This window comes from Brienomyrus brachyistius, chromosome 15 (assembly GCF_023856365.1).
Source record: "Brienomyrus brachyistius isolate T26 chromosome 15, BBRACH_0.4, whole genome shotgun sequence".
Lineage (NCBI taxonomy): Eukaryota > Metazoa > Chordata > Actinopteri > Osteoglossiformes > Mormyridae > Brienomyrus > Brienomyrus brachyistius.
Window position 1 is genome coordinate 7434537 of NC_064547.1, and position 17117 is coordinate 7451653.

General features: G+C 43.5%; 1 protein-coding gene across 2 annotated transcripts in view; it reads right to left on the reverse strand.

Annotated features, from left to right (window-relative positions):
* Positions 1 to 17117, reverse strand: part of sema5a (sema domain, seven thrombospondin repeats (type 1 and type 1-like), transmembrane domain (TM) and short cytoplasmic domain, (semaphorin) 5A) — a 94992-nt gene that overhangs the window by 34018 nt on the left and 43857 nt on the right. For both annotated transcript variants that reach the window (XM_048976480.1, XM_048976481.1), the window contains exons 5-12: positions 14618 to 14680; positions 12500 to 12598; positions 9659 to 9872; positions 8864 to 9149; positions 8085 to 8220; positions 5480 to 5684; positions 3042 to 3249; positions 1727 to 1844 (exon numbers count right to left, since the gene is read on the reverse strand). In XM_048976480.1, the coding sequence (XP_048832437.1) occupies positions 1727 to 1844; positions 3042 to 3249; positions 5480 to 5684; positions 8085 to 8220; positions 8864 to 9149; positions 9659 to 9872; positions 12500 to 12598; positions 14618 to 14680 (1329 nt within the window). The remainder of the gene's footprint in view (positions 1 to 1726; positions 1845 to 3041; positions 3250 to 5479; positions 5685 to 8084; positions 8221 to 8863; positions 9150 to 9658; positions 9873 to 12499; positions 12599 to 14617; positions 14681 to 17117) is intronic.

Sequence of the window (17117 nt, forward strand, 5' to 3'; positions counted from 1 at the left end):
GCGGGACACTGCAGCTCTGTGAGCTCCCAGCTCCCCCAGCGCTTTGATTAGAAGATTTAATGAACCTACAGAAGACCAGGACAGCTGAAGTTAAAGGAGACCCATCTTACATACAGGATAAGCCATTCCGGAAATGGAATGCACACTTACTGAAATTTAAGATTCCCTGCGCTATTCAAACCAGTATGTATAAATCTGAATCAAACGGCGTTATGGGACGAGCATTAGCATAATACACACGTTCTTCATTGAGCTTCTGCTGGTGAATGGCATCGGGGATCTCAGGCAGCCTAAACTGTCCACAGTGCAGCATTTAAACTGAGCCCTGTAAATTTTATTGACGCACTTAGAATGTAATTGCTAGGAGAGCCAAATTATACAGAAATAACAGTTTTACTTTGTAACAAAAATAAAAAACAGAGCCAAGCTCAAGAAAGCCAGAACATAGTACATCCCTCCCTCGCTCCCTCTCTCTCTTTCTCTGTCTCTCATGCAGACACACACGCACTCACATACAGAAAAAAAAAGTACTTTACATCATTGTCAACTGCTTACGTGCGAGTAGAGGGATTTGACCCCAACCTCCTCTGTCTACGCTCACCCCGCATCTTGCAAAACCTGGGATAAAATGGATCTCATTTCTATGGGATCAATAATTGGGGATGACGTAACGATGAGTCATTCCGGGCATCTCGTAAAACTATAAAAATATAACAGCCATATGCTAAGTTTCAAAGGAAGAAACAATGTGTGTTCTGGGGAACGGGGTGACCGGGGGGTCAAGCAAGCAGTGTGTTATTAATTTACCGAACATTACTTCACAAGACTGCTATTTATTCAAGAAAAATTAAAAATAATTACATTTCAATGCAACGCCCCCTAAAAAGGGACTGCAGAAAGATGGTTCTCTTCTTCTAACCCCGCTGCAGACCCGAAATATATCACCCTCAAGGCTGCGAATTGGTCCTCCCTTCCAAGGACCCTTTGTTCTTGACAGTTATCAACACTGCAGCACCCCTGACTAAACCGCAGGTCACAGAGATCTCAAAAGACTGACATTACACCTTAACTTTCAAACAGTTCCTTTCAAATTCATACGAGATTCCTTTTCAGAAGTTATCTCCCATCTTTTTGTTAATTATATTAATTAAGCATAAAACAGCTGAAACGACGGCACACAGTGCAGCTCTAGGACTCTTCTCTAGTAAGACACAAGACCGAATTTATGAAGTAACATTTCTCCCCTTGTTAAAAAACAGTCTGCAAAACGTTTTCATCTGCAATGCCCTAATATATTCAGAAGCACCAGGGTTGAAATAACTTCATGCAGGGTGCTAAATGATACCAGATATTCAAATAACAGTATTCGGGTAACCATGTCTAGATTAATAATCAGTTACACCTGATACTCAATCATCAGTGCACCCACTGTTGCTTTTCAGCCTGTGAGCTTTCGCCTTAGCTCACAGGGATACTCTAAAATAGCATGCTTCACACTCCGAGATATCATGAGCACAGATTTGTCAGGATGGATTTTTTGCACTTTGACACATGACAGAACGATATATCAACTTTTATAGGTGAGAAACATCAAGTTCTTTTTTTTTCCCATGGTGATTTCAATTTTATTGATTATTACGACATTTTATTTCCATTTGTCCTGCAACCAGGACAATCTATTACCATGCTGTGACGGCCCTGTGAGCGATGCAGGCTGGGAACCTACCGGACATCCCATGATGCTTTGCTCCCACTGGCTCATGCTGACGCTCTCCTCCAGAGTGGTACACTTCTTCAGAACCAGGTCCCAGCCGCAGTACGGGTCCCGGGCCCCCATGCACGCCCTGCAGGGTGGCAGGGGGGAAGTTCGCTAAGGACAACAGCCATGCTTCATTTACTGTTTCAGTCAACGAGCCTGGCTTAATGGGCGCTCCGCCGGCAGCGGCCGCCCGCGTTATACATTAAATTTATGCGCCGTTGCCTCCTTTCTGTAAGGCTTAACGAGCCAGAACACTCTCCCCCCACTGCCAAACTGACAAAGTCACATCGCCGTGACAGAAGATAAGCAAGGTGAGCCAATGTCACGCAACATATTTATGTCAAAAATGCGAAGCGGAGGAACGACACGATCCCCTTAGTTCCATGATCCTTTCAGGTCCCTGGAAGCATATTATTGGTCTCCATTTCCAATTGGTCTTTCTGACATGTCATTATTAGATATATTTATAAACTACAGAGTTTGGCAGGAAAATAATACAATTTTCTACTGCCGACCCAAAGTACCATGAAAATGACAGAATTATATAACATCCCCTGTAACGCACATATTGGCACATTTTCTCTGGCACCCATAATGCATTTTGGGGGCCCCCTGTCTTTTCTCATTGGACTACACAGAATACTAGCATTAGCCAGTGAAGACCACACCCAGTTGGTTTTTACTAGAACAACCAGAATCATTCATACCCAGTTCTCCGTTATGCATGGAGAAACACAAAGGAGAATTGAAGTGGGCTGTTTATGATGTGGATTCGGTGGGGGGGCAGGGGGGTTAAATAAATAATCTTTATTATTTAAGCAGTGAGACAAGAGAATGGGGGCAGCGTCTGTGAAGAAAATGATACCATCCTTTATCTAGCTGCCACTGGTCCTATATCTTCGAGATAACAAAAACGTAACGTTAAAGGGGCTTTTTAATTGCCAGAGAAATTAAGTTTCATGGTTTCGTCTGCATTCCCACCGGCCAAGTTCAATCTCCCTGTGAGCCGGATCAAACGAACGAAAACCACGTCTGTTTATAACTGTCACACTAGCGGCAAAAAACAAAGTGCGGGAAAAAAATGCATCTTTTACGAGAAAGGGCCAACAAAACGTTTTTTATGAGTGTATCTATTTCCGAATGGCGCCAAGCGCGCTATCACGATCGGTTGCGGCAAAGTGAATAAAGCTTCATGGGAATCTCCAACCAAACGACTGTTACTGCATCTCATAAACTAGGTGCCCGCAAGGACAGGGTGAACAGATGGGGGGGAGGCACTTACTCCTGGGTTCTGTGGAAGTTGCATCGCATGAGCGGTATCTTGATAACCTGGTCCCTGACGCCAACAAAAAGGATGCTGCGACTGTGCAGGATCAGCAGGCTTCTGATTGGCTGCTGCTTTCCACGGGGGAAAAGCTCTATCTCATCCAGCAGACAGCTGCCCATCTTCTGGTTCAGTGGGGAAAGCACTTTTCTGATGGTTCCGTAATCTGTTTGAGGGGGACAACATTTCTCAGTAGGGGGAGGAGGACAGGGAATTTTGATCCGGGAGTGTGATAAAACAGGATCCCATTAATGCTGGGACAGTTGTCTTTCCCAGATGATAATCTCCAGACAGATCAAGCTCCTATTGCCCCCGTTACAGACTGAAACATCGATCTGCTTCAGTTCTCTCAAAGTAAACCGGCTCGCTGTGTCACCTCCTTCTAATACGGGGTCGGCCTACAAGTCAAAGGGCGAGGTAGTTATTTCTGACAAACGCGGAGGTTCTTAAATCGTTTTAAAAGAAATGATCTTCGGTTAATTGAGAGATGTTCAAAGCCACCACAAATGCCACCTGATTCTATCTTCAGCTTTATTCGTTGCAATTTCGTTTGAAGATGTGGGGTGCACTGACTCGCGGCTATAACTGCAATTTCTCCAAAGATCCCGAGAGACCTACAGCAATTCAGCATGTCAAAGTTCTTCCATATGAGAAAACTGCCAAAGAACCGTTATTTTCGAAAATACGTCTAGTTAGAAATAATCTGGAGGAATTTGTCAGCCAGCGCATGCTTGCCATCCAGACGACATTGTATGGGGGCCTGCAAACAAAGCACCTGCCTTCTGTCCGCTTGGCAGAGAGGTGATGGATTGGCTTCAGGACCTGTGCTGGATCATTATGCCCAGAACGGTTCAGGTCTAGTGGATTCATGCTAGGGGATGCGGAACAATTAAGTGAACAAATAAGTGCTCTGGGCTTCAGCAGATAATTCAGGGATGCCATAAAATTATTGACTTGAATTATTGAGTGAAATACCAGAAAATGCTATGAAAAGAACGATTTATTAACCTGATTAGTACATGTTTCTACTCTGACTTTATGTGCCATTCTAGCAGACTTTAATATCATAATTTCAGGATCTGTCCAGCACCAAAAAATTCATTGCAAATGCTGGTAATTTCACTGGACATTAATTCTATGGGGGGGCATCATGATGAATATTCCATAACCTTAGCAAGAGTGACAACATAAATTCAAGCAACGCCTGCAGTAACCTGGAATAACAATGGCGAACAGAAATCTGCGGTTGGGGCTTAGCTTGTAGCCCTCACTGATCAAAAAAATAGGCTCTTCCGAAGGCGTTAAGCCCCAGAAATTGTTCGGTATATCAGTTTCAGCCTTATCTTCTTCAGACAGGCAACTGGCCCAGACTTCGACAGGTTTCGGTTGACGCTACAGTGGGTTCTACAAGTACAGGAGCAACGATGCATGTGGATCGCACATGTTCATATGTTAATGTTACATCTACATCAGTAGGAGAACGCTTTGAAGATTTCCTGTTGCCACATGGTTGCCCATTAAATATGTTCCTCCTAAATCATCGTCTTGAGATGAAACGGGTCAGTATAATGAAGAACGTACCTCATCCAAAAATTACCAACATTACATATTGTAACTGGTGTGACCAAGCCGGAATCCACTGAAGCTTACTCACCCGGATACGAGATCAATAAAAAAAATGTTGGGATAGTGGCACGTAATTATTCACCAGCTTTTGAGCAATTAATAATCCCCATATTTTCTTTTTTTCCCCTACTACATTTCCTCCTTACACAGCAACAGGGAAATTAATACGGAATCAACCATGGAATTTACTCATGCTTGAACTCAGCAATTCACCAGGGATGGCTACACAGACCAAGACGAAAGGGCAAGCTAATATCTCATATTCAAATCTCCACAATCCACTTGGGGGAAACAGCAGCCTTTGCTTTCTCTTAGTTCTCCTACAAATGAATGTTGTTGATATCGATTGTAGCCATTTCTCACGTGTGCTGTGACTAAGGTGACCACCTAATTTAGTTAGTTCTTGCTGTATGCCGATTGGTCAGTCTCCTATAATCATGCATGTGTCACAGATGTCAATCAAAGAACCAAACCAGCAAAAATCACAGGTTTTGAGCTAATTAACCAAGAACTAGAGCATTTCAGTTTTAAAATAGTACGTAAAACCTGAAGGTGCTCATACTGTCCCTCCTGACATGGATTAGTGGTCACCTTAGCTGTGACACGTCGCACTTTGATACATTCTGCTTTTGGCGTGCTCTGGGACAGAACTGACACACGAAAGGGCATTTTACCAAGGCAATAAATGGCAAATAAATGGCAAAAAACATATCATCAATCAAACGGAGTTTTTGAAAAACAAGACGCAAAAAGCAGGCAGGGGGTTGTACCTGTGGCCAGGTAGATGATGTGGAACAGCATGTCCTTGCCCTGCACCACGTCCACGGCCACATGGGAGAAACGAACATCGTCCTCCATGAAGTACGGCACGGGCACCACTGGCTGCACCACCTCGTGCATCAGGATGAACTTCTGAGCATCCTGGAGGTTCCTCTCGGTCAGGTTCACGTTGGAGCCATAATCTACGGTGCCGCACTACCGCAGTATACAAAAGGGGCCATAAAGACAGAAAACAAAAGTGAAAGAAAAAGAGAAGTGACATTAGCCACACCGAAACACAATTATGCAAGAGCTTACGTCAACCCTTTTTAATCAGTAGTCTAACGAGTGAAATTTTCAACATTATCAATTCAAGAAATTTGACATACTAATTATAGTGCTATTATACTGCAATTATTATCGTAACCAAACATTTTAATTTTATCCAATGTTTTGTTTTAATTCAACACTAACAATTCAAATGAGAATGACATTATATTCTCAATTATGCATTTTTTCCCCATTGGCTTACATTTCACATTTTAAAACTATTCATGACCACAACAGCACTCAAAATCGCAGAACTTATCTAGAGCGAATCGGTGCCTATCGACCTAAAGAGGAGGCAGAAGAGAACCTACTGGAGGATGCTGGTTTCTTGAGATTCAAAAGTGGAATTAAAAAGCAGCTCATTGGGCCATGGGACAATTTATGCCATGAGAGACTGAAGCAAGGTCCTGTTCTATCGATGCAACGGTAGAGTCAGGGCAGCATCAGAGGAGCTAATGCTGTTGTTCTCCACTACAGGCTGTCACGCTGTAATTGGACGTCCTCCAAAGGCACACGTCATGTTACCAGGGAAGCAACTTAATGCAATTGTCTTCATTTTACCCATCCTTGTCATGTCTTCTCTACTGATATTTTTATGTTCCTGTCAGCACATCTGTCCTCTATGAAGCTGATGCTTTTTAAGAGAAATATGCTGCAGTCCGGTCTGCACTTCATTGCATTGTAAATGAAGAGGGTGTGCATTTTACGTGAATCTAAATGTCCCATTAAAGCTAAATGGTTCTTTGAAGGTAAAAAGATAAAGTGAAACTCCTTTTTGTCAGGCAATACCAGAATTACCAGTTGCAGTGCATCAGCTTCAATCAGTTTTTAAAAAAGAGAAAATATTGACTGGCTGCTCTTAAACCAAAACCCAAGTTTGCATTCATTTCTATATTTTATATTTATATATTTTATATTTATATATTTAATATTTATATATTTGATATATATTTAATATATATATATATATATATATATATATATATATATATATATATATATATATATATATATATATATATATAAAATAAAAATAATATTGTCGTAACTTGGAAATACGCCAGTGCAATACCTAAGGGGGGGGGGTGGGGGGGGTGGAGAGACTATGTCACAAAACATTTACATCTTCATAGGAGACCATAAATCTCTGTCTGCTCAAACGAGTCGCATGGCACTGCCAAATTCGTGATGAAGATGTCAACCAAGGCTTTAAGCACCATGCTGTCAAATGGCGAGAATCCCCTTTCTCTGAGGTCAACTTTGAAAGGGGTGCTTTGACAATCCTTCAGCCAGTGACCATATAAATAGTGCTGTGCAAAAATCTTAAGCAAAAAAAATTATGTTTAAAGCTATTTATCTCAGTGGTAAGTGTATATTTGCTCAGAATGAAAGACAATTTAACATTTGAACCAAATAAAAAATTAAAAGCAATTTCAATTCGTCAAAAAGAATACCACTTCAGTTCCCAAACCTCTGTTCGGGGCACCTCCGCCATTCCACGCAATTTCACCAGCAAGTAGATTAATGAATTAATTTAATTAGCAAAACAACTCAATGTACCGATTAGCTATACAAGGTGTGCCAGTGTGACTCAAGGAAATACATGGAGATAGAGGCTGCAATCACTGGGGTGAAAGGTAACAATGACAGACATACAAAATCAGCTTTACACCAACATGGAAATCATTATACATCACTTACTTCTGTGTGTGTGAATACACAATATATACATATATATATATATATACACATATATATATACACACATACATACATACACACTCACACACACATAAATGAAATAACTGGGTTAATACTTTATTCTCCTGCTTTTTTTCCCACTTTTTCAGTCGGCTGATGCAGCCTGATACCAAAGTCCCTCTTGGACTCGTCCCAGAACACTCACACGCCATCACACTCTCTGAACCCAAGAGCGCACAGCTGTACCCAGTCCTCACACAGAATTAAATCACATTCAATGGCAGCGGTTTCAGCCCTACTGTCTCACTAAATCTGCAAATGGCTGAGCGGATGCACTCCCTGACACGGTCTGACAACTCGCGACACATACTAACGTGCTACTATATTTAATAGGAAAACATATTTTGAGACTATATGGCATTTAGCTTGTACTCCCAGGTAGCGGAGAAGGCTCATGTTAGTTCTAAGAGGAGGAAAATCAGTTAATTTGTGTGTATTGCACACCTAAAAGTGAGCTGGACTGCAGTTACATAATAAAATGCATAAAAGGCTTGACAGCATGCCAGGGTTCTTCAGAATTTTTACCTGGAAGTCGGGTTTTGGGTTTGGATAGGGCAACCAGGCTGACCGCGAGTTCTCCTGGTACTTGAAGGGCCCACTGAACACATGGGTGACGGCACTCAGGTTGAACACGCACACGGCAGACGCTGCGATGCTGTTCCTGCACAGAGTAAAGCACGGTATTAGCATCCCTCCCAGCTCTATAAAATATTAAGAAGCGGGACTTGCAAACAAAAGATGAAAGATTAAGATCTTGCTGTTACACAACTACCAGGTGATTAATATTCAACAGTATTAATCGACTGAGGCACACAACTTTATCCCTGTAACCGACACGATGCTTTGGAAAAGGCATCAGCCAAATGAATAAATGGAGACTTAAATGAAAATGTAAAACTGCGAGCTTCTCTGTTTGTTACTGGGGGCATTTGACAGGTTAAAAACTGGGAAGCAAAATTGTGTTTGACACAGTGTCTGGTTGGGCAGTGTTAGTAAGACTGCTGAGAAATTCTAACTGCCGGTAAAGTTTGCAGGTTTGGGCTGCTGGAAAGTTTTGTTGTGCCGCTAAATGAAGTACATATCCCATGGTGCTCCAGTGCAACAGCCACCTGAATAAACAGTTTAGCGGCATATGCATTTAAGCTTTAAGCAGCCTGCCAAGCAACTAAATTAGCAGAACGATGCAAGCTGGGTATGTTTGGTTAATGGCTGGCGAGTGACCTGATGTAGCGGGTCATGCAAGAGTTGGCTGCAGAACGGCAAACAGCCAAACGTGAGGTGGGACCGGGGGAGAGACCACTCACACGTTGGTGGTGAAAATGCCATAGAGCAGCTCCAGTTCGGGCAGGTAGAAGGTGCCCTGCAGCTCGCTGTACTCAAAGGGGATCTCGCCGGGCCGGGAGCAGTTGAGGCGCGCCTTCATGAAGGTGGTCCAAGTGTCCTCCAGCAGGAAGCGGCCGCCAATGTCATTCTTGCACACACGGGCCACGCGCGAGAACACCGTCATGCCACAATCGTGCTCCACAGCGTTCTCGCGGAAGAAGAAGTATGTGAAGTTCCCGATGTCGTAGGACGACACGAAGTTGGGCTCTGAATTTGGGCAGAATAAAGTATCACGCTGCATGCCGAAGTGTGACCTAATGGGTTTTACGTGATTAAATAAATTCCACTAAAAAATGTCTAACAAATTCTTTTTTAAAAAGCATGACCATGTACCTTAATCATCTATTGACCCATACATCCACATTCAATGGTAGCATGTCTAGGGACGTGGAACCAATGTCACAAAACCACAGGAGCATTTCAGAGTAGCCAGAGTGCAGTTTGTCTTTATGATGACGAAGATCAGCTCACTCGGTGACATTTACTTAGATTTCACTTGCCCCACCCATCCGTTCACTGGCTCCACCCCTTCCCTTCACTGGCTCCACCCATTCCTTTCACTGACTCAACCCCTTCCCTTCATTGGCTCCACCCATTCCTTTCATTGACCCCACCCATTCCTTTCATTGACCCCACCCATTCCTTTTACTAGGTCTGCCCCTTCCTTTCACTGACCCCCACCCCTTCCTTTCACTGGCCCTGCCCTCTCCTCTCACCATTGAGCCATTTTGAATTGTACTGGACGGTGCGTAGAGGGGGCAGGCCGCCCAGGCTGCGGTAGATGGCAGGGTCCCGGCCCGAGAAGTCCATGGCAGTGGCGGTGTAGAGCTCGCCAGTGGAGGTGATGAGGGCTGTGGAGTTGTGCTGGGGGCTGTAGGGGCACCGGGCCATACCACTGATCTGCTCATGGATCTCGGTCAGATTGGTCAGCTGCAGAGTGGGGGGTGTAAATGACCACAGTCAGAGCTCTGTATCCAGAATGAGCAATTGTCCAAAGAGGCCGGGGACTCCCCGCACTAAAATCCATATATAGAATTGAAAGTAAGAAAAAGCCGTATCTTAATTTAGCTTACTGGTGATGTAAGAATTTCAATTGCATAATAATGCGATTTTGGTATTAATATCGCACATCATCCACCCCTATATTATACTACAAGCATTTTTTGAATTCAGCACAAAATACCCCCTGCCTCACGCTATGATGTCATTCAGTGCCGGTGCCAGTTTTTACTGCAGTGAAAAACCAAAACCTTGAAGTACTTTCTTGAAGTACCAAAAGTATGCTACCTGGTGTGGTAGAAAAGCACCCAAAGGTGATTTTCTGGCATATGACCTTTAGTGACTGCACCTCCCCACTGTCTTCTCAAAACCACAAAATTAATGCATCAATGGTAATTTTTTTTAATGCACTGCAAGTGCACAGAGAGATGCATCTTCTTTGAACAAAAGACCTACTGCAAATGTTCCTTCTCTTCAGAAATTTTACCCCTCGGAAAACAAAACAGCTTTATAGCATATCAGCAGATGTCTGTCTTGTCCACTGGACAAAATGTGCCCATATCCATACAAGCACCCCGCTGAATTTCAAAGAAAACACATTGATTAAATTCCATCATTGCGTACCGTGCCATTTATCTCAATTGTCGGCATGTTGCCGAATCCAACTGTTAGAGGCAAAAATATTCAACAGCATGACTAAGAACTAAAAAATAATAAAAAAGAGGTGACTCAGACTCGGAAAAGGTAGGACATTTTCTTAGATAAAGCCCCACAGTGTTAGTATAAGGTGGGCCATGCGTCACTTAGAAGGTGTCCGCCTCTTTATTTTATTCTGGTGAACTAACACTGTAGCTCTCAGCAGAAGCTGATCCAGGTAGCGGGGAAGAAATGTGTCAGCCTTAATGTGCCTGCCTGTTCATGCTCGCAGTCATTATTCCCTCATTGTTGCTCTGCTACGTGGCTGATCAAATAAAAGTCACCCCTTTGATGGATGGACAGTTGTTTTGGCCTGCAGCGTGCGGTTTTAAATCTGCTCCATGCCATCTGTTAAAAGACGAACGGTTTTCATCAGGAACCCGCAAATAGGAGTGGCAGGTCCGTTTGGGGGGCTGATTTGCGCTAGAGTGAGGTGCGACTCAGAGACACGACAGCGGTTAGTGCTGTAGTCACGGTTACTCGGGTGGCGCATTCTACACAGAGAAAAAAAGAATTTTTTTGCAGGGGCGATTTCAGCTAAGTACCTCGTTCCTGAGCAGGGGCGACACAAGGATTTCACCCTTAGGGTGGCTTGTACAAAAATACAGGACAAATCGCTAAATGAAATTAAAGAAATACTTTTTCAGGTGGGCTAACACAAAGAACGGGGTGTCTGAAGCCCCTTATGAAGGGTCTAGTATGGATTCTAGATACTGGTTACTAGATCTACTCATGAGTACTACTGCGGTGAGACTCAAACCTACAAACTAGTGAGTCCATGTCGTTAAACAGCACCCCACCTGCTTACAGCTAGTAGATGGATCTTCACTAGTTCAGAGTGAAGGCTGCCAATGTGATATAACCTTTGGCTTTGAGTCTCCCAAACACGTAACATTCCCCACCAAACTAAACAAACAAGGCACGTTGCCTGCCGACAGCAGCTGAGAGTTAGTCATCCTTTAAAATAAAGGGCTCCATTGAGTCCTCACGGATGACAGGGCCGCGCTCGTCCCGCACGTTAATAACGGATGTTGAAAGGCTCCCTTTCAGGATGTGGGCAGCTGCACTTAAGCGATACACTCCGACTTTACTGCCTCGCTGCCCTTTTCTGTGAGCAATCGGCTTTATTGTCCGTAACATTAAGAGACACGCGCTGCCACGCTATTTACTCTGCCTGCCCGGCTGGCTCACATCCTGCCTTCCCACCAGTTCCTCACGCCGTAGACGAGCCACTTGCCGCCGGCACAGCGCAAACAGAAACCGCCGGCTCTCGGGGTGTGGATGACTGCCGCCGATGATCTGAGCAGTGCGGAGACGTAAGCACTGAGGTCTGCGCCTGATGTATGTACCGGGATTGCGAATGTCTCCCCTCCGTCTCTGTGAGATTACCAGCTACCTTAAACACACAGGGACAGAACACCAAGGCCTGTCATCGCTCTCAGCTAGACACTGCCATCTTCCAGAAGCAGATCATGATTTCTCCAGAGCTAACGCCTCTTACAAAAAAAACCAAAAGGTGCCTTCCCATTTTATCCTAGGCAAAGAAAAAAAAAAAGTTACTGGTTAACTTGGACTGAGAGCCAGAGGCACACTTGGAAATTCTGGGCCCCCCTGATAAAATGTCACTGACTCCCCCCCCCCCCCCCCCCCTCAAATTTTACGTATTCAAGGACCCCTGTTGGGCCCCCTGAATCTGTCAGGATATTCATGTCTGACTGATGCTGCCACTGAGAGCAATTAGATTTACAGCAGCATCACGACAGGCAGCAAGAGTGACTCAGATCCTGCCCCCGGTGCCCCTGACGCTGCTGATGCTGATCTGGAGATCAACAGGCAAACCAAATCAAGCCGGCATCTCCTACCGTGCGATTCGTGCAAATCGGGGTAAATGCATTGGTCCCACAGGCGAACAGACGGCCTCCGTTAACAAGCAGGACTCGGATGTAATTCTGGCACTCGTCCTGCAAGAAGGAAAAATAAAAACAAACAGAAAAAGTTTGAGCTATACCACGAGCACTCCGATGTTTACACAATTGTTGACGAGTAATAGACTGTTAGCAAAAGCAACAAGCTCACCACCAGACAACTCAAGACAGGCAATATTTTAAGCCTCTCTCTAGACAAGACAATGCTATATTTTACAAAAACCACTGAGCAAAAAAAAAATAAAAAAAATAATAATATATATATATATATATATATATATATATATATATATATATATATATATATATATATATATATATATATATAAATCTGCAATGCTGTATTTTAACAAAGTATAATTTTCCCAAGTGCTTTACTCATTCGATCCGCCTCCTGCACAGCATCCCTAACATTCACAGGGACTGCAAACTTTTCCTCACATCAGACTAAAAGTAAGAGAGCAGGTATAGGATTTAGCAATCGTGTTGTTAAACTGCAGGAGTTAAAACGAGAGGAATGCAGATCATCACAGCACATCGCTGAACTTCCAGAACTGTTACTTCATATTTATATTTCCCATGTGCCTCCATGGACAATTTTTACTTCGCAAATAGACAGACGTGGGCTAATCAGGATCCTACGACGGAGCCCATAAAGAAAAGCCTGTGACAGATGTTAAAGATCCATGGTTTAATGCAGCAGCTGCTCAATGCAATTTGTAGTACAAACAAAGTAATCCGAGGGACTTAATCTCATTTAGCCAGTGTGACGGGTCCTTCTCTGCTAAGCAGCTCAAATTACATTTAACCATCAAGGCAGACGCCACAGCTCCACAGGTGGCAAAACAACCAACAGTTTATCACTGATGCTTAGTAGCTTTGATCAAAGCTTAGGGTGTATTTATAAGATAAGGACCAAAATACGTGTTATTAAAAAAAGGAATAACCCACTTTGAGGAACATTTAACAGATACGTTAATCTGCTATTGAGTTGTACCATGAAAGTTAACGAAAAGCATGAAAGCTGACCGCAGTGAATGTTTAAAAGATATGTTACGCTGCTATTGAGTTGTAGCGTTAAAGTTGACGAAACGCATGAAAAGTGACGCACAAGAGAGCCAGAGGGAGTAATCGATTCTCTGGAGAAACATCACACTCCATATATCAAGAGTGAGGCTCACGCATTGGCCAGTGTGTCTGTGCTTCTTACAGGCCTTCTGTCGCTCAGACCCAGGCACTGGGAGCCAGACGGGGTCTGTACCGTTCTGGAACGTGCGCCACGTGGGGTCAGCAAAGGGTCAGGACACGCAGACCAGAAACCAGAGCCTCTTTTCCCAACGGTATGAAGTCTGAACGTAAACACACCGCCCGCTCGTCAATCTCGACCTCTAAACGGAGCGTTAAACGAAAAGGAGCCCGTAATATATCCAGAACTGCTGCGCCGTAAGCAATCAGTGACTGTAAAGAAGTAAACGTGCTTTGGCAAGTCACAGGCCGCTGACATAATACAGGCTACTGGGCCAGTAAAGGCCAGGGACCAACTACTCTCCTTGTAAACAGCCGGCACTGTAAACGCAGTCCCAAGTCAAAAAAAAGCTACCGCACTGGAGTAAAATGCAGCTTGTCTAAGGCTCCTGCACCGCCGCCCACCCGCCTCCAGCCACAAATTTAAAGATAACAGTGCTCTTCCTCTAGCCTCAAAGCACCCGAGTCACAAAGGCTGGCTCCACAAGCCGAGAACATTCCGCCATTTTTCTTTTTAAGTGTTTTTTTTTAAAAGAGCAGCACCAGCTAAACATACTTCAGTGTCAGGAGTGTTTCGTTCAGCAACTACACTTTGGTAGTCAAGAGAGAACACATGTGGAAAAAATGTGAGTGCTGTGCAAATTCACAGTCAGGGAAAAAAAAAAAAAAAAAAAAAAGAGAGAGAACATAGTCCAAATTCTCAAGGCTCAATAGTGAGAAATCGCACGCATCATCAAATAAAATTTATCAAGTTAAAACATACATTTTGAGCACTTCGAAATGACACAGACCCCAGTGCAAGTGACCCACCTCAGACTTGCCCCGACTGAAACAAGCCGCTTTGGTGAATTCATCACACTGCCATTCAACATCCTGTTGGGGATAAAAAGCACAGCATCAGGATTTACAGCTGTAGAGATAACCATCTTTACAGCAAAAATAGTTATTAGCTTTTATCAAACATACAAAAATGGCCGTAACGATAACGGCAACATTTATACGGATCGTAATGTGAATGTATGTGCCTAACGAATTATTGATCAAGGCATTACCTGCAGACTGGGATAAACAAACCAATTATGATCAAGGGCAGGGTGTGCTAAATTATTTAGTGTGGATATAGGCAGTTATCGATCCTTGCTATGCACTGGTAGCTAGTTTGCAGTAAATATACCATTCAGAGTGATGGTCCGCTTTGCTTCCAACACTTCGGAAAGAGTATCAACCTTGAAACACATTCTGAGCACATCTTCCTTGAAAAAGCTGAACACAGCAGCCAGTTTGCTCTTCTTAATCCACCCCAGATTAAAGTCCTTCAAGCCATTAGAGTTTTATTACAGTCGGGTGGTTGCAACGTGTTCGGGTGACGACAGAGTTAAAATGGCTCAAAAGCCGAAACTTAAGTATTATTAATTATGATTATGATTAATCACTCTGACCTATTAAAGCATGATTAATAACCTGACTGGTATACCAGTATACAGTTGCAGTAAAATCTAGTGAAAATCCAAGTAAAGCCCAGTTCATTACATCAACTTTAGGGATATTAACGTTAAATATTTAAACTGGTAACAATGTGCCTGTCCTCTGTGAATGACAATGGACGCAATCGCACAGTGAGCAGTACAGCAGCGGTGTCGATGGGGAAAACCTGCAAAGCCTTGAAAACATTTAAATTTCAAAATGGGCTCAGTGCTCATTTGTACCCAAATAGTATTTGCTCCTTTCTCTGTTGACCTCGTACTTCATTCTCTACTTGAGGTTTCTATGACACCCAGAGTCACTAAAGCTCTAACAAACAAACAGACCAATGCATACCAGTGCTGGGGCCATTCCGGAATGCATTCATCAAATCCATTCCAAATCAGGAAATGGAACTGGAGTTGGGACTGGAAAAAAAAACAATGGGGAACAGATTTGGAATTTGAATTTCACAAAGATTTGAATTCCAACTCCAGTTCCATTTCCTGATCCGGCTTGGAATTCATGAATGCATTCCGGAATGGTCCCAACCCTGATGCATCCCACGTTCTGGCTCATTTGTAAAAGAGGCGCCATATTTACAGAATCATCATTTTCTAATGTGTGCTATCATACACAAATGGGCACGGTCTTCAAAGGCCTTCTCTTATAATTTATCACCGCTGCTATTTTTGCAGAATACGGAATTCCTATTCCTCCCCAAAGCCGCTGGCAGGCCGGTTCGTGCCGGCAAGCGTTCATGTGTGACACGGGTCCCCAAACGGCCGCGCGGAGATGCAGACCGAGGTCTCTACCCAGCCCCCCAACTAATTTCCATCAAACTCTCCAAGGCTCTGCACACTTCCATTTACCTGCTTAGTACATGCATTTTCAGAGTGAGAAAAATACATGCAAATTCATTTGCACATCATTCGCACAGGAGAATTCCTTTACACCATCCTGCAAGGGCTAAGAAAACAACGGTTGCGTCTGAATGCATAACAGCCAATCACCAAGGCCGTCTCATTTCAAAGGGTCCTTCAGTTGTGGTCTAGAAATGTGTCCTCCTCTTGCAGAGTCGAGAAGGATCCACCCGATAGATCCTTCGCAGCGCAACATATCCCAAGATTCACTGCGCAGAGGTAAAGTGGGTGTGTCCCAGCTAGGCGATGGGAGCGGCGCTCCGTGACTCATGGGTAAGGGCGACCACAGCTGGTGGGGGTCAGGCCGTCCCATTTGACAACGCTTTCCGTTCAACCATCAAAGAACGTGGCTTACAAAGGTAATGCCTTTGTCCTTCGAAGGATGCAGCCCCTGAATTCGAAATGCTGAATTCTGTGTAAACATGGAGGAAGGCGGTGGCAGCTCTCCAGAGATTTTTAATGTTAATGTACATTCGATACAGTGCCAATATGTTTACTTAGCACATCGGCTATGCTATTATTTCAATGTTTATGCAAACAAAAAGGGCGTAGTTCTCATAATTTTATAATTTGGTGAAATGATTTGTCTATCAGTACTTTTTGAATATTTTCAGCTTATTTTAACAATGCCATGATAACATCGATATCCGTGATGATTTTGGTCACTTTAATCATAATATTAAAAATTTTCATATCGTTTCATCTCCAGTAAGTGCCTTACATGCAAAGACTAATCACCAGCTGAACTTTCCTGAAACCCCAGAGAAGCACATCGTCACTTTTGGGACCTTTTCATATTTAGTCACCCTCTGTACAAATTTCATACTCTTATTGACCTGATAAGCTTATTTGCACCCAAAAGCCAAAAAGTACACGACATCTACGTCCTGTTTCATGAAGCAGGATTTTTTGTTTAGCTAAATAAC